Raw genomic sequence first — 26570 nt, forward strand, 5'->3', positions numbered from 1 at the left:
TCTCCCGGGGCGGCGAGGCGCGGGGCGGCGAGGCGCGGGGCGGCGCTCGAGTCCGCGTTGCCTCGGCGACGCGTCGCCTCGCAGCCCGGCGCGGCGGGTTCCGGGCGCGCACAGGCGCGTTTCGCACCGCTCGCGGACGGCGCTCTTAGCTGCCCGGAGAAGCAGGGCCGGCATGTACGAATTTGTGTATCTTAAGGTCTCCAACGTCCGGCCCTGCCAAACGGCTCACCACGACCACCCAGGAAACCGAGTTCGCAGCTGCGCGCCCGCCGGGGTGCCTGCGCGTCGAAGCCGACCCCGAGCCTCTTCTCCCGCAGGATAGTGTCTGCGCAGCGACGACCCACCGGTTTCCCGGCAGGCCGCGGGCGTGGAGGCGCTGTACGGCGCCGTCTGATGACTAGTCTTACCCGCGTGCGGCGGCCCGGCCTTGGGCTTCGCGGCGCAGCCTGATGACGCAGGGCACCGGAGCGCTCGACTGGGCAGGGGGTGCGGCTGCTGGCGCCATGGGGAAGACGCAGGTGGTGAGCGAGCCTTATGGGCTTTTGAGCGATTAGGACTTTGGCCTTCGATTGAGCCGTCCTGTTTTTGAGGGCTTGGAGGTTGGGTTTCTCAAGGGTGAGACTCCCTGTTGCGGGGCTTTTGAACCGCGGAGCTAGGCGGACTGGGTCGTTGGGTGGGCAGCGCTTCGCGGCGTCCTGGAGCGGAGCGCGCGCCCGTCTCCCTCTTGCGGCGGTCGTTCTGACCGCTGGGTGGAGCTGGCGCCTGCCGTGCCATCATCTTGCCGCGTTCGTGCTCATCTGAGTAAGGGGCTTGCTGAACGGGACAAACTGAAGCCCTTTTTTAAAATCAGTGTCTTCTGCAAGCAGCGTGCGGTACTTGAGATGTTATTAAATAGGCTTCTAGTCATTCCTATTGGTGGTATTTCATTTTGAAAGATTCCAGAGTTATGCGTGGAGTCTATTCTCTGAACAGCAAACATGACTTTTCTTGTTCAAGTAAAGAGCATTACTTCAAATCCATTTGAGCTTTTCAAAAAAGCATATTACCATGTGGCGTAAAACCTGCGTTAGCTTCCCATTTAACTACACAAAAACCCAGATCCCATCCCTGACTGACCGAGGCAAGACCGTGCCTGACCCGGCTTCTGCCTGCCTGACCCTGACCGTCACCAGTCTGCAGCTCTGCGGGCCTGTCCCTCCCTGGGGCATTTGCTCCCCAATGCCTGAAACTTTTGTCTTGTTTCTCAGTCAGGTTTCAGCTTAAAAATCTCAAAGAGATTTATTCCTTAAGTAAAGTTGCACTCCTCATTCTTTATTACTATGTGTTTATTTTCATATATAAATATATATTTTAACATATATCTAACATTATCTTCTAATACATAACCAGTAGAACATAAGTTCCATAAAAGCCTTGATCTCAGTTTTGTCCGTATTCCTACTGCTTACAACAGGGTCTGGCCTGTAGACAGAAATAGAAGAGCCAGGCATGGTGGCGCATGCCTGTAATCCCAGCACTCGGGAGGTTGAAGCAGGAGCATCACTTGGAGTTCGAGGCCAGCCTGGGCTACAAAGTGAGTTCAAGGCCAGCCTGAACTGCGTAGCATAGCAAAACCTTGTCTCTACAAAAAAGAAACAAAGGTACGAAAAATACAGTGAATTCTAAAATTTTTCAAAAAAAATATAAGAAGAAAAAAATTGTGCATGATATTTAGAAATGGTAGAACAGATTTAAATTCACCCATCTGATTTACATCAATATCTCCTATGTTTCATTGATGAATATGTTTATCAAAAGATTTGAATATACATATCTGATCCATTACATTTTTCTGTCGTGTCTGAACAACAGGCCTTTTAAGAAGAATTTTGTGTATTTGAGACGCATGAAAGTAAGGTGTTCTAGATCTAGGCTTTTATTTAACAAGTGGTTTTCTCTTTTCCCCCTAGTGTCCTCCACGAGCTCTTCCACCCTTACCAAGGTAAGCTTAATTTACAGTAATTGCATCACTGAGTTTTAGAAATATTAAGTGAGTAAACTAGAAAGGACTAAGGCCATTGAAAAATAAGTAAATGGAGCCAGGCATGGTGGCACACGCCTGTAATCCCAGCACTCGGGAGGCTGAGGCAGGAGGATCACTGAAAGTTCCAGAACAGACTGGGCTAGATAGTGAGCTCAAGGCCAGCCTCAACTGCATAGCAAGACTATCTCAGAAAGACAAAAAAAAAAAAAAAAGTAAATGGAAATGAGTAAACTGGAAAAATTGACTAGTAACATTCAGAAAAGTTATTTAAACAACAACAAAAATTCTTGAAACATGAGGCTAAATGTACAATTAAATGTTTTATTTAAGAGCCTGATTGTCAAGATGATAGAATAATGGATCCATTTTGAATGTTTTAGTGTCTTGCTTATCAGAGTTGTGATTGTCTTTTGCTTGCTGGAATAGTTTCCTCAGTAAGCTGATTTTAATCAATGACAATAAGTGTTCCTAATCTGCTAAATCTACTTTATTAATAGACAGGACATTTGTATATGTTCAGCAGAATAATAGAGTTATTATTAGTGCTGTTAAACAGCTTATTACTGATAGTAGGCTAGCTTGTAAACTAGCTGACATTCTTTGAAAGTTTAATTTTAAATTTGTAATGATTTAAGTCAGTTTTTAGTTAGATAATAAAATAAGTTTCTAATTAATACTTTCCTTTTTTGTCTTTTTCTTGCTGATTACATTTGTTTGGTGTTGTGTAAAGTGGTGTTAAAGGTGAGTTAGTTTATTGTTGATGTAAAATTTCCTAGATATACTACTTGGCATTGAAAAGTAAGTTTGAAAGCTGGGCACAGTGGTGTGTACCTATAATCACAGCTACTTAAGGTACTGAGACAGGAGGGTCTTGAACCCAGGTGGTCAGGGCCAGCTGGACAACATAGTAAAACCCTGTCTCAAAACACTGAAAACCAAAAACAACCCAACAAATAAAAATAAGTTTGATTCCATAGCTTGTGTCTATAAAAACTGAATTTGAATACTATAATTTATAGTACTGCAGTGTTTATGTGTTAGATCCTGGATAATGTACAACACTAGATTGCTTTACCATTACAGATGCCCTTCATCCCTGAATGGAGTCACCCAGACCATTGATTGGTTTATAGCTCTGTAATAGAGACTGTCTGTACCTTCATTTGTCTTTTTTTGTTTTGTTGTTGTTGCTTTTGGGACAGGGTCACACAGTGTAGTTCAGGCTGGCCTTGAACTCACTGTGTAGCCCAAGCTGACTCCAAACTCGTGAATCCTGCTGCCTCAGCCTCCCAGTGCTGGGATTATCGGCGTGTGCCACCATGCCCAACTATTTTTTTTTCTAAATTATTTCAGGATAGGCAAGGTTATGCTGCACTAGCCATCCCAAAATCTCAGTGACTTCATATGATGCAGGACTACTACAAATAATGTTGGGTTAACTGCAAAGTCCACTAATAATGCAATGGTGTAATGACTTCAGGCTACTTCTGTCTTATGGTTCTGCAAGCTTTTTTTTTTTTTTTCCGGTACCAGGAATCAAACTCACAACCTTGCGCTTGCCAGGCAGGCGCTGTGCCGCTGAGCTAAATCCCCAGCCCCCGGTTCTGCAAGCTTAATGTGAAACTTCTGTTGCCACAGCAGATAGCTTTCTTGATGTTTTGGCCCCCCAAAGGACATAGCTCACTTTTCCCATGAAGTACTAACCAAATCCTACCCTGCTTAGCTTCTGAAGTCAGACAAGGTCCAGTGCCTTGAGGGTGGCATGGCCTTAAACACATGTGGATCACTTCTGTTCACAGCCTGGTGGCCAGAACCAGTCATAGGCCATCCCAGAATGCGGCGAGCTAGGGGATTGGATGAACATTTGTTGAGCCCACTTTCTGTGTCACGGTTAAAACATTACTGACTGCCAGTGCCCCACTGGTACTTGCACTGTGCGCTGTTTTTGACCTTGTCAGTGTTTAGCCTTCTTCCCCTAATGTGTAGAAGTTGATGGAATCCAAAGAAGAGAAAAAAAAAGTCTTCCTAACTAAAGGTTCTCTTCTGACTGTGCTTTGCTTTGAATTTTAGACAGATGTTTCTTTTAATGTTCTTTCTCTTTTATAGATGATATTCCACGTAGTCATCCTAAGAAAAAGAAGTCCAGGTCAAAAAGCTTGAGAGGTAAGAAGTTCTTCTTTGTTATGTCGGACCCCAGGTTTTCCTAGGATCTCAGACATGATAAATATCACAGATCAGAGAGAGACAAGGCTCCCAGGTTATCGCTGTTCTGAGGACAGAATTAAAGCCAGACTGAAGAAGAGTGAGTGAGTGTGGGACAAGACCCTGCAGCCAAGAGAGTAGCTAGCAGTGTCGTGGCGCCCAACTCTGACTTCCTCAGTGCTCTTGGACTCTGACAGTGTTCTATAGGCAGCATAAACCGTTTTAAACCGTACTTGGTGACAAGGAGTTCTGAATCCCTCAATTAGTCAGAGACTATTTAAAGCACAGACCTGGAGGCAGGGCCTCTGCATCCCTGTGTTAAAGCTTCAGTAACAAGCTGGTCTCTGAACTCCTTGTTGTCCTCATTTTTCACTGATGACCCTGGGTGTTCTGTTTTTTCTGTTAGTAACTCAAACTGAATGCATTCACAACCCAGCGTCACCTTCAACAGTTCATCAGGTTTTACTTCTCACTTACAGTGGTAGTATCTATTAACTGACACTACCATTTTCCTCTTAGGCTAACTTCAGTCCTCTGTAGTGTCTCTTAACTTCATTCTTTACTTGTACCCTTTCAAGCCTAAAGTTTCTGTAGTGGTGCTCTTTTTCTTTCCTCAAAGGAATCTTGCTCTGTGTGTCTTGTCTCCTTTATACAGTTTGTTTTGTTTTATTTTGGGTTTTTTTGGTCTTTTTGAGACAGGGTTTCACTATGCAGTTCAGGCTGACCTTGAACTCACTTTGTAGCCCAGGCGGACCTTGAACTCACAGCAACCCCCCTGCCCCAATCTAGTTAAAATCTGGATTACAAGCGTGCGCCACTGTGCCCAGCTCCTTTATACAGTTTTATGTGTTTTTCTTCCTCATTTTTTTTATATCTATTGTGAACTCGTGATTCCTTGCCTTTCCCCAGATACTTTACCTGGAACTTCCTTAACGCCTGCCATTCTGGTGGCTCTTCCTGTTTTTTGTTGTTTGTTTTTATTTTTAATTATGTTTATCAATCCATTTTAGGTGTACATAGTGATCACCTCCATCATAGGGAATTTGTACCTGTATATGACACAACTTGATTCTTTTTTTTCCCCACTCCCCTGCCTTCCCTTCAACCCCCTTCCCCTTCTTATTTACAAAAGCTTTGTTTCCGTTTTTTCCTTTTCTCATCATTTTCTTCCTTTTCCTTTCCTCACTTTCCCCTGCCCCCATATCTAGTTCCCCTTCACATTTGAACATTGTCTTCCTATTTTACAATATCTACCATACATTTTGGTCCTTATTTACACTTCCGATTTCTCACACAGGAGAAACAATACAGTATTTACACATATGTCCAGTTTACTTCACTTAAGAGTATGTCCTCAAGGTACATCCATTTAGCTAGAAATGTCTCAAGCTTATCCTTCTTTATGGCAGAGTAGTACTCCATTGTATAAAATACCCACATCTTTTTTTTCCATTCATCAGTTGATGGGCATTTGGACTCTTTCCAAGATTTATGTATTACAAACTGTGTTGCTGTAACCATGGATATGTGTATATTGCTGTGGTGTGATGCTTTCAATTCTTTTGGGAAGATACCACTGAGAGGAATAGCTGGCCAAATGGAGCTTCTAGTCCTAGCTTTTTAAGGAATCGCCATACTGATTTCCAGAATGGTTGCACTAGTCTACATGCCCACCAGCAGTGGAGAAGGGTTCCTTTTTCCCTACTGCCCCACCAACATTTGTTATTGGTTGATTTCTTGATAATAGCTATTTTTTCTGGAGTGAAATAGAATCTCAATGTTGTTTTAATTTGCATTTCTCAAATGGCCAGTAATGGTGAGCATTTTTTCATACACTTATTTGTCATTTTTACTTCCTCACCTGAGAAGGGTCTATTCACTTCAGATGCCCATTTTTGGATTGGGTCTTTAAATTTGGGGAGTCTGATTTTTTTGAATTCTTTATACATTCTTGATATTACTCCTTTGTCTGAGGAACATCTTGGGAATTTTCTTTCCCCACACTGTGGGTTGTTGCTTCACTCTGTTGGTGGTTTCTCTTGCTGTGTAAAAGCTTTTTAATAGGATGAGATCCCAGTTGTTTGTTCATTCCATTTATTAAAGAGGCTGTCTTTCTTCCAGTGAAGGTGTTTGGCATCCTTGTTGAAAAAAATAAGGTGGCTGAGTATGTCTGGAGTTGTTTCTGCATTTTGTGATCTGTTCCATTGATCCTTGGGTCTGTTTTTGGTTTTTTGTGTTTCTTTTTGCCAGTACCATGCTGTTTTTATCACAGTAGCTTTGTAGTATAATTTCAAGTCAGGTATTGTGATGCCTACAGCATTGCCTTTGTTGCCCACAGTTGCCTTTGCTAATTCTGGGTGTTTTCTGGTTCCAAATGAATTTTAGGATTGTTTTCTCTAATTCTGTGAGATATGCTGTTGGAATTTTGATTGAGATTGCATTAAATCTGTATAGCAATTTTGGAATTATGGCAGTTTTCACTATGTTGAGTCTTCCAAAGCAAGAAAAAGGGATATCTTTCCATTTTCTGATATCTTTTTAAATCTCCTTTTTCAGAGTACTGTGATTTTCAATGTAGAGGTCTTTTACTTCCTCCATGAGGTTGATTCCTAGTTATTTAATTTTTTTGGATGCTATTATAAAAGGTGATCTTTCTGTCTCTGCATTTGTTATTTGTGTACAGCAAGGCTATTGATGTTTGAGTGTTGATTTGTATCCAGCTATGCTACTGACTTTGGTTATTAAATCTAAAAGTCTTTTGGTAGAGTTTTTGGGGTCTTCTATGTAGAGTTTCATGTCATCTGCAAATAATGATAACTTCTTCCTTTCCTATCCTTATTCCTTCTCTTGTCTAATTGCTCTGGCAAATGTTTCCAGAACTGTATTGAATAAGATTGGTGACAGTGAACATCCTTGTCTTATTCCTGATTTTAGAGTGAAAGCTTTCAGTTTTGTCCATTTAGTATGATGTTGGCTGTTTGTCATAGCTGGCTTTTATCAGGTTGTGATAAAGACCATCTGTTCCAATTTTCTTTAGAGTTTTTATCATGAGTAGATGTGGAACTTTGTCAAATGCTTTTTCTACATTTATTGAGATGATCATATGGTTTTTGTCCTTGATTCTGTTAATATGGTGTAGTACATTTATTGATTTGTGAATGTTGAGCCGTCCCTTCATCCCTGGGATGAACCCTACTTAATCATGGTATATAATCTTTCTGATGATTTGCTGCGTTGTTTGCCAGTATCTTACTGAGGACTTTTACATCTATGTTCATTAGGGAAATTGGCCTATAGTTCTCTTTCTTGGTTGGGATCTTCTCTGATTTTGGTATCAGGGTATTGTTTGCTTCCAGGAATGAATTGGGGAGTATTGCTTCCTTTTCCATTTCATTAAAGAGTTTGGGAAGTAGAGGTATTAGGTCTTCTCTAAATTTCTTGTGGAATTCAGCAGTGAATCTGTCAGGACCTGGGCTTTTCTTTGTTGATAGGTTTTTAATTACATCTTCAATTATATTGCCTGATACTGGTTTATTTAGGATTTTTATATCTCCTTGATTCAGCTTTGGTAATTTATATATATCTAGGAATCTGTTTCTTCTTTGTGTTAAGAAGTCTGCCATGCTTCTGATGGGCTTTCTTTTTTTGAGGGGGGGAGGCTTTGTTTTATAGATGATTTGGGTTTTTTCTGTAATATCTTTTATTTTATTTTATTTTTGGTGTGAGAATTGAACTCACAACCTTGCGCTTGCCAGGCAGGCACTTGTGCCACTGAGCTATCTCCCTGGCCCATCCCTATCTCTCTAATAGCTTTTAATATTCTGTTCTTGTGTTGAATTTCTGAAGTCTTGACTGTGTTATGCCTTACTGTAGATATTTTTTGATCATGGCCTATTGGAGTTCCATATGCCTAACTTACTTGTGTTTCAAATTCTTTTTCCCTGCCAGAGAAGTTTTCTGCTATGATGTCTGTGAACAGGTTTTTTATATCATTTGTGGTATTTCCTGCTTTTTCATTGACTCTAATCAATGTTAACTTACTTTTCTTTGTATCACTTAACAGCTGCTGCAGGGTTGATTTTTCATGGTCCTTTGCTATTTTTCAGAAATCTTTCTTTTCATGATCACTAACTGCAATCCTGTCTTCTATATCTGAGATTCTGACCTCACATTGGCTCATTCTGGTGCATATACTTTCAATGGAATTTTTAATCTCCTGGATATCTGTTTGAATCTATTTTAATCTGTATCTGCTCTAGAGTCATTGAACATATCTTTCACTATGGTCACCATCCTTGTAGTTATCTGAGAAGTTATTTCTGATTAGATTTTTTTCCCTAGAGCCTCTTTCATCTGCTTAGTTACTTCTGCTGTTACCATTTCAGAGAGTCACGTGGGTGGCTTTCAAATTGTTCTACCTCGTGGCCCTTTGGGTTTGCCTTTGGTAACCTGGACATCTGGGGTTGCATCTTGTTTAAATGTCTACTCATTTTTGGGTTTTTTTGTTTTGTTTTTTTTTTATTTAATTTCTGAGTTGATACTTGTAAATTGCCTCTAGTGAATAACTTCATTGGTAGACCTTTAAGAAATGACTACTTCTTAGAGTTGTAGCTAGTGTTTGGGTTTTGAGTCTGTTGCATGATCCTAGCTCTTCAATTTTTTGGGGATGAGAAGGTGTTTCTTCTTGGCCCACCCCTGTTCTTTGGCCCTGGCCTATAGCATTTTTTGTGACCCTTAGTCTTGGTATAACAGGAAGAACAACTGGTTAGAACAGTTATGTCTCTTTGGTTAAAGTGATACAATCAGCAATAACAAAAGCATCAAACACAGCCTAGGAAATGACAAACTAAGGTAACTTAATTTGTCATCTTTAACCATATGAACTTGATTTGTGGTTATATAACAAAATCTGAAATGAACCAGAAAATTGTATGTAGTAAATAAGCCCTTTATATGGCAGTTTTACCCCCAGGGGAGAAAATTTTAAAAGGGTTAGGGTGAAAAAAAAAAAGTAGATTAGAAGCAAGGCTGGAGGACAAAGGAGAATCACACAAACTTTGGGAAATTTGTGAAGAAGACAGAAGAGAGAAGAAGAAATAATAAGAGCAGAACAAAACAACAACAACAAACTAGAAACCATATTCACATTTATATAAAAACAAGAACAAACAATGAAGAAAAACCACAAAAACAGAGAAAAAGAAAATAAAAAAAGAAGAAAAGAAAATTAAAAATGTCCACTTCCAGGTGTGTCTCTGCTGTGATGGTAGACAGTGCAGGCAGACAGTCTTGATCCATGTCAGTCAATCCCAGCAAGCCAGCAGCAGCTCCATGGCAGAATAGAGGATGATCCCAAAGAGCTTCACCCCTATTTTGGCCTCATGCTGTGAGGATGGAACCAGACCCTGCCAGCCTGCTGCAGTCCCCATGCCCACTGGGGGTTGAGCTTTTCTTGGAGCCACTAGGTAGAGCCAACAGCTGTTCTGATTCCCGGGCTCAGTTGGCTTCTCTCCAAAATGGCCTCCAGCCTGTTGCCCTCTCTCATGGAAAGTCCAGACAGACAACTCACCAGCCACTGCAGTCCACTGCGTCCACTGCTCCACTCCACTGGTGCACTTCTCTGTGGAGGCCTCTGAGGTTGCCAGTCGTCACTGCAATTTCACGCCACCCTTCCCATGTAGTGAGTCCAGGCTCAGGGAGATAGCACCACCTGCCTCTTCCTTCTTCTGTGCTGAGGTCTCCCTTTTCATTCTCCTTGTGGCTACACTGCTCGCTTCAGATCCTTCCTGGGTCCAGGGGACCACTTCCCTCCTTCTTCTCTTCCTCTCATTGCTGTATTCCACTGTTTGGACACCAAATGTCAGAGAAGCTCTTTCTGTGCTGCTTACCATTCCACCATCTTCCCAGAAGTCCAGTTTTATGTGTTTCTAAACAGTGATGTCATACTGCTACAAGAATGTGCCATAATCATGAGTCTCTTGTTCATTTTATTTCAAATTTTCACTGCAAACAATGTTGCAGTTCTAGATAAAGTAGTGGATAATTGGAAATTAGAGGTATTTCTGTCGGATGGATTGCTAGCAGTGCAGTTGCTATGTAGTGGATATGCGCCTTATTGATACGAAAGGTTCTAGTAAGTTATCTTCAAGGAAACTTAGTTATTTTCTGACTACAAACAGTCTGAGTGTCACATTCTCTAAGCTCTTAACAACATTGGACAATGTCAGTCCTTTAAATTTTTGTGTTACTTTAATGGGTGAAAGTAGCTTATTTTAGTTTGCATTTATCTAAGTACTAGTGAGGTTAAGTATATTTTTATTTGTTTATCAATACATTTCTATTCTTTTGTAAAGATAGGTCAGGGAATGTAGTCAAGTAAAATTCAAATCTGCCAAAATGTATTGAAGTTCTGTTAAATGACTATAAGGTTGAAATGAATGACTAAATGAAGAGATTTATAAATTGTTAACTCTAATTACTTATTTATGATGAATTTATCGTGTTAAGTTTGTTAATGAAATACTGAACTGTATAGAGTTGATAGAAACTGTTAAGGCAAGAAGCAAGTAAGAGAATTATCTATGGTGTCAATTTATATTTTTACCTTTTTGAAAGTTCTAAATATTCCAAAGAAATTTTCTCTTGTTTTTCTATTGCTCTTTTTTCAAGCTCCCCCTGCCCTTTTCTTTTTTTTTTAGTGCTGGGAATTGAACTCAGGACCTTGTGCTTGCCAGGCAGGTGCTGTGCTGCTGAGCTGTATCACTGCCACCACCCCCACTTTTCTTCTTGAACCTTTTTTGTTCCCTTACTTGTTTCTGTTTTCCGCTTTCTGCCCAAACTGACAGGTGAGGAGGGAGGAAATCAAGACTGAGGTGTTATTGTATAGGAAACATTCCAGCTACCTTTCTCCCTCGTTAGTTTTTAATTTTTAAAAATTCTTTTTTAGTTTTGTGAGACAGGATCTCACTATACAGTCCAGGCTGGCTTTGAACTCATGGCTATCCTGCTGCTTCAGCCTCCCAAATGCTGAGATTATAGGCATATGCTGCCATAAATGCCTCTTTCTCCCTTCTTTTTTTTAAATTTCTTTTTTTTGGTCTTTTTGAGACAGGGTCTTGCTATGTATGCAGTTCAGGCTGGCCTTGAGCTTGCTTTGTAGCCTAAGCTGGCCTCAGACTCGCAAGGATCCTCCTGCCACAGCCTCCCGAGTGCTGGCGTTATAGGCACGCACCACCATGCTTAGCTTCTCCCTTCTTTTTAAAGGCTCAGTGATCTCTGCTCAAGTCACCGCAAACTTTTCTACTGTGGTTTTCTGCAGCTAGTGCTTCTTCAGAAGTCCTTGCTGAGCCTGTGCCTCATAGGCCATCAGAAGGCAGTGAGCCACCAACTACAGCACTCAAAGAGGATTCCGAAACTCCTGCTCAGAGGAGGCAGAAGAGAACAAGACCACCTCTTGGTAAGTGAGGAAACCACTCAGCTTTATGATCCAGTTGTGATGTGGGGATGTCATAAAAACCTGTCTGCTCTCATTTTGCCCTCCTTTCCCACATGTGGTTTCTCTGGCCCTTCATTTCCCATGTGTATTTCCATGTCTCCTTTGGTCATTTCTGCCGAGTTTATGAGAGGAGGGGTACAAATTCAGGACTAGAACACTTAGTTCAGATCTCAGAGTACGTAAGAATTCACTTAGTGATGAACTGGACATTTCAGATTAGTGGAGAAAGGATAGATTCTGTATTAATATTATAAGGAACTAGTAGCCAACATTTATTGAGTTTTTCTATGTCCAGGCACTGTTTACAGGATAAACAAAATATTGTGTCCTTTTTTTGGTCTATCCAGTTGCCAATGCTTTTTGTCAGATTAGAAAATCCAGTGTTGATGGGAATGAGTATACTCATACACTGATGAAAGTATAAACTGAGCAGACTATTCAGGTTTCTAGAAATAGTAATAGCTATGACAATTAAATGACGCAAACTGCAGTACTATTTGCAGGAGTAGAAATGGGTAAATACCAAACCCTAACAGCGTGATTTATCCAGTTAGTGGAAACTGTGACTGTTAACTGGGATATGTCAGCTTCAGTGGCTTAAAAAACTTAATGGTAAAGCACACATCTGTGTGTGTGTCTGGCTGAGCCATGGAAGAGTATCTAAACATACACAGTAAAAGGAGTGGAAGTGTGTAGCCCTATTAACAATGACAGATTTTGCTTTTTGTTTTTGTTTTTAAAACAGGGCCTCACTAGGTAGTTCAGACTAGCCTTCAACTTACTGTGTAGCCCAGGCTGTCCTCAAACTCATGGTGATCCTCCTGCCTCAGCCTCGTAAGTGCTGAGATTACAGGTATGCATCACCACACCTGGCTTCAGTGATAGGTTTTTTTAGGAGGAGGAAGGGTGATTTTTATTTTCTTCATTTTTGTTTTATTGATTCTTCATGTACAGCATGTATAACTTTTTTGTTTGTTCGTTTTTTGTTTTTGTTTTTGTTTTTCTTCCAGTACCAGGAATCGAACTCACGATCTTACGCTTGCCAGGCAGGCGCTTTGCCGCTGAGCTAAATCCCCAGCGCCTAACTTTCATAATAATTAGAAAAAGACTAAAGATTTTTGCTAGAGTAACACAAAGGGAAGGAGCAAAGATTGTGAGATTAGCTATCTCCTATTAACATCAGACCTTTTGAATAATTTTTTACAAATTACTTTCCCTAATTATTTGTGCTTTTGAGAAACAGCAGACCCTGACTGGATGGAGGAATTATAGGAGTAGAGGGGCTGCAACCAGAGATGTTGGGAGGGTTCAGCACAGTTAGGGATGCAGGTGCGGTAGGTCCCCCTGGTGCCTGGCCTGAGTGTGAAGAAGAGGCGAGAGCGGAAGAGGGGGAAGGAAGAGGACAGGAACGGCTCTGTGAGGCGCTGCGCCTCCTTGCAGTGATCTGTTTCATCCCTGGCACGAAGTGTAGTTTAATGAAACTACCCTCTTAGAAATCCCAGTGGGTACAAACTTGAAAGTTGAGATGGACACTAACTAATGCCTAGTTTTTTGGAGTTGTTTATTTTTTTTTTCTTTTTCAGACAAAAAAATTGAATTTTTTTTTTTTTTTTTGTCTTTTCTCTGTGCACTTCTGGATGGCATTGAACTCACTTTGTAGCCAAGGCTGGCCTCAGATTCACAGCTATCCTCCTGCCTCAGCCTCCCGAGTGCCAGGATTACAGGTGTGAGCCACCATGCCCAGCCTAATACCTAGTTTTATAATTCCTGAAAAATGTCTGTAATAGAAGTGACCATTTATAGAAAATTTAGGACCCAACTGAGCTTGGGGCCAGTGAGCATCTCTCAGTGCCACTCCAGAATGCTCTCAATCTTGCCAGTCTAGCTTTCTGTATTTTAGGATTTAAAATTTTTGTTTGATTTTTTTGTTTTGTTTTGTTCAGAACATACATTAGACTTTGTTGCTTATATTTGTCTTTCCAGTATTTCATTTAAATAGAATTGGAAGGGGTTGAAGCATTGTAGAGAGCTGGTGCTTCCAGGCAGGAAGAGTGGGAAGGCCCCATTGACTTGTTTACACTCTATGCCTGACCTTTGTGTGACACAGCAATGATATGACCACGGTTGTTACAAAGGTTTTTAACTAGTGTTTGGATACTTGGATGGTAAACAGTTCCCCACACTGATAGGAGACTTTGCCAGAATTATACAGGGAGCTCACACTGTGCATTTGTACAGTATGATTTATGTTGCGCACTTGCTCCCCTCTGAAATTTTGGTATATCTAGGCTTCTGTGATTACCCTGCAACAAAACTTTGGGTGCTGAGTTTCTAATGAGCTTCCTAGGTAGGGACCTCATCCTGTGTGTCAAAATGAGCTCACCCTGCTGAACGGCACTAAGGGGGCTGTCGGAAGTGGTGCCTGGCTTCATCTGGAGTTGGCACTTTTACTCTGGCATGGTGGCACACTCCTGTAATGCCAGTTACTTGAGAGGCTGAGACGCGAAGATCCAAGATTGAGACCAGTCTGGAATTTGCTCCATCTACTTTCTCTTTTGCTGATTTTGCCTTACATCCTCTTGATGTAATAAAGTAACCTTGAGTGTAATGACTTTTGAGTCCTGTGAACCCTTCTAGCAAGTCGCTAAACCTGGAGGTGATCTAACCCTGGGTATTGCATTACTTGACCTTTTCTCCATATTGTTTTGCATTGCTATTGCAAATTGTTTATTGATAGTTTAGCTGTATAACATTTTAAAAATTAGAAATTTGTAAGGTAGTGAAAAAAATTGTGTCCTATTTAAAACTTTTAAGTTCTCTTGCCTTATAAAAGTCCTGTATGTTATTTTTATGTATCTTATAGTCATTTGAAAACATAATTTATTTTATTTTCAGAGTGTGAGACTTCCTTTACCCAAAAGAAAACATCTAGTCCGTCTTTATTACGAAATGAAAATGGTATTGATATGGACCCTGCTGAGGAGGCAGTTGCTCAAAAACCTCGAAGGAAGGCAAAGTAATAATTTATTCTTCTAAATATTCTCTAGGGTTACTCATGTACTTACCTCAGAGCTCCCAAATGTAGCTTTTCAGCAGGTTTTATTAGATACTATGTCTGTCTCTAGGACAAGTAGTGTTACAAAACATCAGGTAAGCCGGGCGTGGTGGCACATGCCTGTAATCCCAGCACTTGGGAGGCTGAGGCAGGAGGATCAGTGCAGGTTCGAGGCCAGCCTGAGCTACAAAGTGAGCTCAAGGCCAGCCTGAACTGCATAGCAAGACCCTGTCCCAAAAAGACACACACACACACAAAATCAGGTAAGCCAGTCCCATAGTAAGTTTGAAAGGAGTGAAACCCACAGGAAATTTTTAAAAATTAATATATAAGTTAAAAACCTAAGGAGCCATCTCTAAAAAAGGACAAAATGGAAAGATTTAATGTAAGCAGCAAAAAATGAGGCAGTAAAGACTTAAAAGCTGGGCTGGGGATTTAGCTCAGCAGCACAGCACCTGCCTGGCAAGCACAAGGTCGTGAGTTTGATTCCAGGTACCGGAGAAAAACCAAAACCAAAAAAAAAAAAAAAAAAAGAAAGACTTAAAAGCTGAAGATAGTAAAATAGGCTGTTGTGATTTATTTCCACATGTTAACAGAATTTGAATTATGACTAGTTCATAATAAGTAAAACCATGTTTTAGCCTAGGAAGGTAAGTCTCAGATAAAATAGAATGGTAGCTGGGCGTGGTGGTGCATGTCTGTAATCCCAGCACTCAAGAGGCTGAAGCAGGAGGATCCTTGCAAGTTTGAGGCCAGCCTGGGCTACAAAGTGAGTTCAAGACCAGCCTGAACTGCATAGCGAGACTGTGTCTCAAAAAGACAAAAAAAAAAAAAAAAAAGAATGGCATACTTTAAAGAGATACGCTGTCATATAGTTATATGACATTACTGTTTGTATGTGAAAGTGACCCTATGAACAGTGATAAATTTATATAGAGAATCATATAATTCAAGTCTAGAAAGATCTTGTTCGGTCACTGCATTTTCCAGATGAGAAAACTGAGGCCCACTGAGGTCCAGACAACTCATGCGCAGAACAGTTAGTAGCAACTCTGCAACTCCATTGTACTCATGGGCAGTTTCTTATGTGGATCCATAAAACCACAAGAATTAGCCATTTTTCTTAATTTCTCCCTCATTACAGGAAAGCCAAGCCAGAGCTACAGTATGCTAATGAGCTAGGAGTAGAAGATGAAGACATAATTACCGACGAGCAAAGAGTTCCAGAACAACAGTCTAGATTCACTGCACCTACTGGAATTAGCCAGCCTGTAGGCAAAGTATTTATAGAAAAAAGCCGTAAGTAGTGTCTTGCTTTGGAAAACAATCTCTTTACAAGGTACAGAGGATATCCTTTGGCCTTGCAGTTATACATCTAGCAGTTTAAATTAAGGAGATAATTAAAAACATGGATAAAAACATGTACACCAAGTTAGTCATGGCACTTATTTGTAAGGTGAAAAGCTGGAAACAACCTAAATGTAAAACAAGAGGAGAATGATTTCAGAAAGCTGTAGTTTCTCTGTATAATAAAATATTCCGCACTGTTAAATGTGTAGGGAGAATTTTTCATTTCATGGAAAGAATCTAATGAAAAATAAATTTACCTCCACATATATACACACAGAGTTTGATCTTACCTATAGAAAAATGCAAAGGACGAAAGACTTGAAGGAAATATGATAATATATTAGTGCTGGTTGATTCTGGGTTTGGGATTGTGGGTAATTTAAAGACTCTTGCCCCATCCCCTCCCATTTCCTTATATTTTTTTGTGCTTGACCAGTTTTGGGCAATTGGTAGTTGTTGTGGTAATAGGCCAGGTAATGATATAAATTCTACAGGTAAAAGTAAAAGAGAAAATACATGTTGAGACTACCATATTAAATAAACACAATGTTATAGCTATACAGGAAAATGTTTCTGACATTGTACAGCATATACTGGTTATAAATTGGATTTGCTCAGGCTGCTATACAAAATATCATAGACTGGATACTTAAACAGTACATTTATTTCTTACAGTTCTGGAAGCTGAGAAGTCAGGGTGGTGCTGGTAGACCTGGTTCTTAGTGATGGCCCCTTCCTGGCTTGCACAGTCTTCCTGTGTCTTCAGATGGCAGAGAGCGCTAATGTCTCTTCCCTTTAAAAAGACACTAATCCCATCAGGGAGCTCTACCCTTGTGACTTTGTGTAAACTGAATTACTCTTCAGGTGTAATACTTCTAAATATCATGAGACTGGGGATTAGGGCTTCAAGATAGGAATTTTGGGAGATATATTCAGTCTACAACACAGTGTTTAAGAAAAATCTGTACAAAACACGATCATTACCTTGTCCTCCTCCAGTGGATATACTATGGATATATTGCCTAAAAAACTCCAAAACAGAAAGTCAAGTCCTGGGGCTGGGAATTTAGCTCAGTGGCACAGCGCCTACCTGGCAAGCACAAGGTCATGAGTTCGATTCCCGGTACCGGAAAAAAACAAACAAACAAACAAACAAACAAACAATTTAAAAAAAAAAAAAGAAAGAAAGAAAGTTAAGTCCTTAAAGTTGGCGATTTCTATCTTGTGTCAGCGGTTTTAGAATTCTGTTTCCCTAAGATCCTGTCTCAGGGGTCACAGCGTTCTCACCCAGTGAGAAGAATCCTGTGGTTGGAGAGACTGCCAGCTCGTCCTCAGCTCACAGCTGGTCATTCAGTGCAGTTTGGACTTGTGCTGCGTTTCGTAGCTTCCTCATCCCGTGCCGTCAGCAGCATACTGCGTGCCCAGTGTATTTGCTCCAGGCTTTTTTCAAGCAGTATCATGCAGTCCTCATTTTTTTCTTCTCAACACAAATTTCTCTTTGGGAGTAACTGACAATAAAAGGGACCAGTGGTTCATTGTCTGTTGAAGGTGTTTTAGGGGAAAAAAAAAGGTTCTTTCATCCTTCACACCTGCTAGCTGGGTTCGGTGATGGTAATGGTGGGGACCTTTGAGGTCTGTCTGTGGATTTCTAGTTGACAGGAAGAAGGATGAAGCCCTGTTGATGTGAGGTGCAATGCTGACACTTGAGCTGATAACCTCTTAGGAATCTTCTTAATACAAGTCTATGAAATACCTCTTTCCTTTTCTGTCAATAGGGAAAGCTTTTGGCATTTGAACCATTATACATCTGAAGTCTCTAACTGGGTGTGGTGGCACATACTGTAATCCCAGCACTTGGGAGGCTGACGCTGGAAAATCAAAATCATAAGTTTGAGTCCTATCTGGGTAACTTAGTGAGACCCTGTCTCAAAATAAAAAGGGCCAGGGTGTAGCTCTGTATGAAGACCCTGGGTCAATCCCTAGTACCAAAAAAGTCTCTAAATTAGAATTTTGTAAACTATATCATGTTAACGGTTGAGTTGAAAGTTCATTATTGTATTTCATAAATTTCTAAGATTGTTACTTTGTCAGTTAAAGTAACTACCTTACCATTGCTTATTCTTTTAAAAGATGATGAAATAGTATGTTTAAGCAACAACAAAAAGCACTGAGTCAAGGAGAGTTTTTAGATGGAAAAACAGCAAACTTTCTTAGCTCAGGCTCCTTCCATGTGGACTAATGGTTTCTCTCCTGTTTGTTGGCAATTGTATATTCTTAGGGCGATTCCAGGCTGCTGATCGTTCAGAATTGATAAAGACCACAGAAAACATAGACGTGAGCATGGATGTGAAGCCTTCCTGGACCACCAGAGATGTGGCGCTTTCCGTGCACCAGGCTTTCAGGTGATGGCCTCCCTGGGTTTCACAGTTTAAAATTTTAAAAGTCCTGGCCATTCAATACCATTACCAAAATTGAAGCTAAAAATGGTGTGCAGGTATATTTTTAAAACATTCCATTGAAGTTAAATGACCTGCCTATCAGCCTGAGTAAAAGAAAAAGGATTGCAGTCTATCGAGAGCTCTTGCTTAGCCTCCGTGAGCCCTTGGTTCGATCCTCAGCTCTGGGGAAAGAAGGTTCATTCTCATTTGTCATCAGATGTTGGATTTTATTCTGTGTGAAGAGATTTAAAAAGTTGTTTGTCCTTTTACTCCAGTAAGTTATTTGCAGCAACTCAGCCCTTTTCCGTGCAGGATGATCGGTCTTTTTTCTCACGGCTTCCTGGCGGGCTGCGCTGTGTGGAATGTTGTTGTGATATATGCTCTAGCCGGAGAGCAGCTGTCAAACCTCCCCAACCTACTGCAGCAGTACAAGACCTTAGCATATCCGCTCCAGAGTCTCCTGTACTTGCTGTTGGCTCTGAGTACAGTTTCAGCTTTTGACAGGTAAGACTTGTACATGCAGATTCCTCTAGTTGTCTTCAGGAGGAAATGCTAAGGCATAGTCACTGACTATGAGAGTTTTCAAATAGAACTTTAGGATATTAATATTACTTTTTACATTATTTTATGTTAGTCTTTGGATTAAGGTGACCTTACCTTAACTTAGTTTCATCTCCAAAAACCACATTTCACGTGAGGTCATATCTACACATACCAAGGGTTAGGAATTCAGTGTATTTTGTGGGGGACAGTATGGTTCAACCCATAAAAGTAAAAAAAAAAAAAAAATTTATTGCTTCATGATGTGGGTAATAGAAGTAGGAATGAATGAATTTTGTAGGTCAAATTTAATTTGTTTTCTCCTAATAGTTGGATTGCGTTATCTAGTTGGATAACGTTATGTGATCTTTGAAACAAGATACTGTCTTGCATGTAGGTATAAACCGTAGCTGTAAAGCCTTGTGATACAAGGGTTCCCCATCCCTGAGCCATGACCTGTACTGGTCTGTGCCACTCCCTGTCACGCACATCATCTCCTGTGCTGTGGGTGGCACAGGGTTAGGTCTCAGGGTTAGGAGCAGTGCAGTGTGACCTGTGCAGGGAGGGATCTGGGCTGCTTTCTCCTTATGGGAATCCAGTGCTTGATGACCTGAGGTAGAGCTGAGGACCCCTCTTCCTGCCATCTGTAGAAAGTTTGTCTTTAACAGAACCAGTCCCTGGTGCCAGAAATGTTGGAAACCACTGTTGTAATAGATAGTTTAGCAGTAGAATCAAGAATTACACTCAGGAAAGTGAGTGGGTGTGAGAAAGTTTACAACTGCACCATGACAAGGAGCTTTTCTATTTTCTAGAATTGACTTTGCTAAGACGTCAGTAGCAATCCGAAATTTTTTTGCCCTGGACCCAACAGCTTTGGCATCTTTTTGTAAGTAATAGTTTAATATTTAATTCACACTATAATTTTTTTTTTTTTTTTGGTCTTTTTGAGACAGGATCTCACTATGCAGTTCAGGCTGGCCTTGAGCTCACTTTATAGCCCAGGCTGGTCTCGAACTCACAGCGATCCTCCTGCCTCAGACTCCCAAGTGCTGGGATTACAGGCGTGCGCCACCACACCCGGCTTACACTGTAATTTTGAACCAGGAAAAATATGATTCTATTTTATTCTTACGAAGTTTTATATTATTACCCTTAATGAAGTTTAGTGAATTTATAATTAAAAACATGGTAGGCATAATTTTTGTAGAGTTATTTTTTCATCAGAGGTTCATTTACATAATATTTCAGTTTAATTTATACATAAGGCCCTGAGTTCAATCCTCAGCATCAAAACGAAAGTTTGATTTGTTTTACATTAGCTAATTTTTAGCTGTTTTACTTTATATTCATCAATAAACATATTCAGCTGGTATAGCCTCTCAGTAATAAATACTGTATTATATCCTTTGATAATTTAGAATACATTTTATTATGAGAATATTAATAAAACTAGTTTTGGGACCTTGAGCAAGTTACTTAATTTCTAAAAAGGTGCTCTAGGTTCTTGTCAGTTCTAATGATAAAATGGTGAGCGGCTCAGAAGATCCTCAGTGCTTGTGTTGAGAAATAAGACTCTCTTAAATTTTTTTTTTTTTCTTTTTGAGACAAGGTCTCTCTGTGCAGTTCAGGCTGGCCTTGAGCTCACTTTGTAGCGTAGGCTGGCCTCAAACTCACAGTGATCCTCCTGCCTCAGCCTCCCAAGTGCTGGGATTATAGTGAGCCACTATGCCCAGCAAGAGTCTCTTAAAATTGATGAACTGAATTTCTTTTATGTCATCATTCACTGAAGTAGATTCCTTTGACCTTTTTAATCTATAAATTCAGAATAAATTGGATTGTTAAAAATAATTAGGAATTTCATTTGTCTGTTTTTTCAGTGTGCTTTACTGCTCTTATACTGTCTCTGAGTCAGCAAATGACAAGTGACAGGATCCACCTTTACACACCTCCTGTTAACGGCAGCCTTAGGTATGAATTCAGGTGATGTAGCACTTGTTCATGGTAAAATAGCAACAGTGGAGTACTGGTACTTTACCCTCCATTCTTGTTCATGTTTTCATCTGTAAATAATAATGCAGGCCCTGTTTAAATTCTAAAAATATTTCCACATTTCCTTTGGTTGAGGGATAACTATTATTGCACATACCTGCACTGTTAAGGAAGTGTCTTCTTTTCACAGATATGTTTTAGATCTTTAACTCACACCATGCAGTGTCCCAGAGAAGCTCTCTCCATATCTCCAGTCAGGACAGTGACGGGGAGGGAGACTGGGGCAGAGGCAGAGCTAAGAGGTGCTGAGAGGGTGAGCAGAGAGAGCCGCGTGTGCCCAGGGGTGGCCAGGCACAACACTGTAAGACAGCTGAGGTTTGGGGGAAACTCAGATGGGCAGCTGGGGTTTCTGTTGGTTTGCTTTGTTTTGTGAGTGGCTAGGGAATACGTTAAGAGACAAAGAAAGAGGCTTAATTGAAGAAGGGAAAGGTAGGAAATCTCTTTTGGGAATATTAACTTTCCATTTATGGTAACATGCAGAGCACATCTAGTTAGAGTTCAAGTAATATTTGAACCCTTATTCTCCTGATAGATACGGTGTATTTTGTCGGGGAATTATGTTTTATTTTGTACTTGTTATTTTTTTAGAAGAGGACTGTTCTTTTTTTAAGTTCATAAAATAGCTGTATTTTGATATATGAACCAAAATGAAGGTATTTCTAATGTGCATCTCTGTACCTCTAGGGCAGCAGGAATTGAGGAACAGATTCTGCAGCCATGGATTGTGGTGAACTTGGTGGTGGCCCTTCTGGTGGGGTTGTCGTGGCTGTTTTTGTCTTACAGGCCAGGCATGGATCTTAGTGAAGGTATTAAAGAAAAGTAGTGTAAGAGCATCCTGAACCTTCTCTAACGATTTTATAAATTCTTTTATATCTCAACAACAACCCAGGTGTGGTGGTGCACATGTGTAATCCCAACATTCAGGAGGCTGAGGCGGGAAGATCCATAGTGAGTGCAGCGCCAACCTGGGCTAACATAGTAAGTTCAGGGCCAGCCTGAACTGCACAGTGAGACCCTGTCTCAAAAACAGCAACAGAGGTGCATATAAAATAAAATTATACAAAAAGAGTAGAAGTTAGGTGATGTGACCAAATGGCAGAAGAGGCAGGGGGCCTAAAGAGCCGGGTCTGGACACTGCCTGAGGGGTTTCTCGTCCTTAAACCCTTCAGGTCATGCAGAGAAAGTCTGTTCTTCACCAGTCTTCATCATCTCCTGATGAAAGTATCTCTTAATTTGAAGTAAATCATGCTTAATTTGTGTAGCCTGTCTGCCAGACACATACTCAAGTGAATTCTTTTTTCCTCTACTTGGCACAAACTTGGAACTCTCCGTGGAGTTATTAGTTATTAGAAGTGCTTAGTTCTAACCCTGGTATGCCCAGGGCCCAGCGGACTCACTGACCTGTGGGACACCTGAGAACAGGCATCCTGTTGGTGGAGTGTGCTCCGCCCTCACTCCCTGGGCAGTGCTGTGTCTGTCCTGGACACTGTGCTTCCTCCGCAGCGACTCTACACTCTCCCCTTGGAATCTTTCTTAGGGATATTTTCTGGACTTCGGTTATGATTTTAAAGTATTTTGTTTAATCTTAGGCTTTATCTATTTGGTGTTTTTCTCTCACTTTGTATAATTTTCACTTATTTAAAGAATTTTTCATCTAATTACTTACATCAGAGGACTTTATTTTACTAGATCCTTAAGATTTTCTTTGCTATATTTCTTGGCAGTTTAGTAAATTCCATTATCTGTGCTAAATAATAGTTTACTTATAAAAATATCCAGTTGGCCAGGTGTGGTGGCGCACACCCGTAATCCCAGCACTCTGGAGTCTGAGGCAGGAGGATTGTTGCAAGTTCTAGACCAAACCTGGGTTACAAAATGAGCTCAAGGCCAGCCTGAACTGCCTAGTGAGACCCTGTCTCAAAAAGACAAACAAAAAAGTGTCCAGTAATAACATTCTGTGCTGTGGTTAGGGCTGAAAGTCTGTCAACTGGTGAACAGTTCCAGAAACCTGCTCTCCTAGGGCTCTGTGAGTCACGTGACTTCTTGTTGTCATTCAGAATGTTAATGAACATGAAGTAAATATGAGGATAATACCTCCCTTAGGATTGTTTCAGTGAGTAAATGGTATGACACATTTACGATAACCTAGTACATGCCTGTTCGTACTTCCAGGTCCTTCATCTGTATCTGTCCCCTACATTTCAGATTATTTTTCACTATAGAAATAGACCTTGTAGCTGTTTAATGATCTCAGGTAGTCTGAGTGTCTTAAATTTCCTGGTGAGTTATCTCCATTGTATGTTTTATTTTTCAGGATTTATAATACATGTAAAGCTTGAGGCTGAGGATATAGCTCAGCAGCACAAGTGCCTGCCTGGCAAGTACAAGGTCCTGAGTTCGATTCCCAAAGCCAAAAATAAATAAATAAATAGATAAAGCTTGAATACTTTAACATGTACAATATGTACATTTGTTATTAGCACACCCTTTAAATCTGTTTTCACTGTCAAGAATTCATGCTTGTACTTGAGGGTTTTCTGTTACTGTGTATTATGTCAGTATTTCAAGAGACCATTCATAACTAAGCTGTAAAACTCTTTGAGGTGCTAAGAAACTGTTTTAAGTATGATCTATTCATTTTCTTCTCCAGAGTTAATGTTCTTCTGTGATACGGAAGAGTATCCTGATAAAGGCAGCAAAGCCTCTTCATAGTAGCAGCTCATCTGCAGAGGAATAATGACTCAGTATTCTTCTCACTTTTCAAAAAATAGTATTTTATAAGATAGGTGTATTTATAATTGATTGTACAGTACTGAACAGTTTCTCAAGATTATGGAAAAATGTTAAAATTCTGTCTTCGATTTACATGAAAATACCGATTTCCTCAGCCTTATTGTACTGATGGCAAAAGAGAGTGACGTAGAAGCCAGCAGGCCACAGTGCTGCTTTCCCGCTCCCAGCGGGCTGTTCTTACAACGAGTGTCTTAAGAAGACTACTCAGAAAATCTCCATGTTAATATTACAAAGTGTGTATCAAATTTAATTATAAATTTAGAGAGTAGAAGGTAAAGAAAGAGCTCCACTGTTATCTCCTTACTGAATAAATTGAACTATAAAATTTGTTTTCTTGTGAATCTGACTTAGTAGTTGTGTCATATGATAATTATAATTAATTTTAATATGCTTTATTGCTAATGGAACAGAAATAGGTCTTTTTGCTTGAAGGTTTTATGACCTAAAAAGTTTATTTCTCTTCAAAGTCTACAGCAGTAGTTCCTCATCCAGTCACATGCTGAAAATATTCGGGGACATAACTTACAAAACGAGTAGCCAAAGAGAGACTGAGCCAGGCAGAAGCTCCTGATGAACCTCTTCACTACCCTCTTCTGGTTGGTTGGTTGGTTGGTTGGTTTGAGTAAGAAGAACTGTGAGCAGAAAATCTGTATTTCCTCACTGTTTGTCAGGAAGATCTTTGGCTTTCCAGGATCCTTGCTCCTGAGATACGGCTCCTGCACTGGAAAAGCTGTCTTCACAGCTGTATCCTGCGTTTTCTCAACTGGCAGCTCTGAGACCCAACAACTCAGAATACAAGACATGCAGAGGGAAGGAGCAACTCAAAGGCTGTGGACCCCAGCAGTAGAACTGTCAGGCCTGCCCTCGTGAGCAAGCGGTCGGATGTTGTGGAACAGAAGAGGACTGACAGGTTGATGGTAGGGACTGGTGCCCTGAGTTAATACAGAATTGGTGCAAGCACCACATTAGGAATATCTTCTGCTTTCTGTAAGGCTGGAGCTGCTGAGTAGAGGTTCCTTCTGCCGTCGGAACTGTGAATATGCCAGCAATTCTGAAGTCATCGTGCAAGTTCTGGCTTCACTGTAGTCACCAGAGGTTCACATGTGACAGCACACTACTAGGGAAGGAATTCACAATCCCCCTTGTCTGCAAACTGCAGAGACGCCATGCTCATCAGACCTGAAACACCGGAACAGTATCATCAAGGAGCAGTATCCGAAGCTGGGTGTGGTGGTGGCACATACCTGTAATCCCAGCACTCAGGAGACCGAGGCAGGAGGATCATTGTGAGTTTGAGACTAGCCTGGGTTACCAAGTGAGCTGAAGGCCAGTCTGAACTGCATAGGGAGACCCTGTCTCAAAAAGACCAAAAAAAAGCAATATCGGAAAGCCGCCACCATTGTGGGGGATTGTGGGAGCTGCTCAGCGTCTACCAGATAGTTCCTAATCCCTGAAACGTGACTGCACTGCTTGACGCAGCAGAAGATACAAATGTGATTAAGAGTTTGTACCTTGAAGGAGTATCTTGTATATTGCTCAGCTGTCCTAGTGTAGTCTTGTGCATCCTCCGAAGCAGAACCTTTCATATCTGTGGGCAGAGAAAGCTGTATGTTAGAGAGCTGTGAGGGTGCCAGCTTTAAAGATGGAGGGTGCCATGAACCAAGAATCTTGAGAATTGGGCCAGGGATATAGCTCAGCAGCAGAAGTGCCTGGCAAATGCAAGGTCCTGAGTTCAATTCCTAGTTCAAAAAAAAATTCCTAGAAGCTAAAAATGACCCTTGGCCAACAGCAAGCAAAGAAACAGAAACAAGGCCTGTGGTCCCACAGCTGCAAGGAATTGAAGTCTACCAGTGTTTCAAGTGAGCAAGGAAGGTGGTCCTCCCGTAGAACCTCGAGAGTAGGGTGCAGCTCTGTGGACACCTTGATTCTGGCCCATTGACATCTGGCTCCAACTTACAGAGCTGTAACGGTAAATGTGTTGTGTAAGCTGCAGAATTTGCTTGTAATATATCAGAGAGTAAAGAATCCTAGAGCTGTTATGTAGAGTTGGGGAAGCTGGCTACACTGGTATCAGCATAGGCCTAGTTCCTTTGAATTCTTTTGGGTCAGAAAAACATGATCCAAAGTTCATATCTTCTGCTGATTCCAGCAAACCTGATCCCCAAGGTGAACTCACACAAATCCTTCATCAGGGACAAACTAATGTGTCTGTCAAAGACTCTTTGACCATGATGGCTGAGAAGCATGAAAGAAGTTCTCTGCAAATGCACATCTTCAGGAGGTAGGGAATAAAGTCACAAGGACTAACTCAAGGCAAATTGCTAGCCTGAGAGAGAGTACCAGCCCTGTTGAATCTGAATCTCTGAGAATGAGGCCTAGGTTTGTGGAGCACAAAAATTTAAAAATGAATAAAACATGATACCTGCTCTCTACAATCTTAGAAGCTAACTAGCTACAGATGGGAATAGGGATGGAAAAATGTAGAAAAGAGTTGTAGGTTGGGTATGAGCAGGTGCTTTACAGGATGGATGGAATTTCCATTGGTGGAAATGGGGCCCAAGAAAAAGGGTATATGGGCAAGTGTGCCCTAAGGACTTTTTATTTGGAAATTATCAAATAAAAATG

The 26570-nt window shown here is 40.9% G+C and overlaps 1 protein-coding gene across 6 annotated transcripts; it reads left to right on the forward strand.

Moving 5' to 3' along the window:
• Positions 1 to 69: 69 nt before the first annotated feature.
• Tmem237 (transmembrane protein 237) lies at positions 70 to 25239 on the forward strand. Of its 6 annotated transcripts, none has more exons than XM_005373188.2 (13): positions 72 to 521; positions 1950 to 1981; positions 2754 to 2764; positions 4130 to 4186; positions 11544 to 11681; positions 14616 to 14736; positions 15920 to 16074; positions 18404 to 18527; positions 18876 to 19067; positions 19916 to 19989; positions 20981 to 21071; positions 21837 to 21958; positions 24413 to 25239. In XM_005373188.2, the coding sequence occupies exons 1-13, from the start codon at positions 450 to 452 to the stop codon at positions 24514 to 24516; spliced, it is 1293 nt and encodes a 430-aa protein (XP_005373245.1). In that variant the 5' UTR covers positions 72 to 449; the 3' UTR covers positions 24517 to 25239. The 6 variants fall into 6 exon arrangements, with proteins under 6 accessions (XP_005373249.1, XP_005373245.1, XP_005373246.1 ...); XM_005373189.2 differs by having other exon boundaries at positions 72 to 518; XM_005373190.2 differs by lacking the exon at positions 24413 to 25239 and adding an exon at positions 23803 to 24275.
• The last annotated feature ends 1331 nt before the right edge of the window (positions 25240 to 26570 follow it).

The sequence above is a fragment of the Chinchilla lanigera genome, unplaced genomic scaffold (genome assembly GCF_000276665.1).
Source record: "Chinchilla lanigera isolate Chin_1 unplaced genomic scaffold, ChiLan1.0 scaffold00002, whole genome shotgun sequence".
Taxonomy (NCBI): domain Eukaryota; kingdom Metazoa; phylum Chordata; class Mammalia; order Rodentia; family Chinchillidae; genus Chinchilla; species Chinchilla lanigera.

Excerpts from the sequence above, each read along its gene's own strand:
- Tmem237 (XM_005373188.2), top strand. The coding sequence starts at position 450 with ATGACGCAGGGCACCGGAGCGCTCGACTGGGCAGGGGGTGCGGCTGCT. Across the intron at positions 4,187-11,543 it reads CAGGTCAAAAAGCTTGAGAG|CTAGTGCTTCTTCAGAAGTC; the intron begins GTAAGAAGTTCT and ends GGTTTTCTGCAG. Across the intron at positions 11,682-14,615 it reads GAGAACAAGACCACCTCTTG|AGTGTGAGACTTCCTTTACC; the intron begins GTAAGTGAGGAA and ends TTTTATTTTCAG.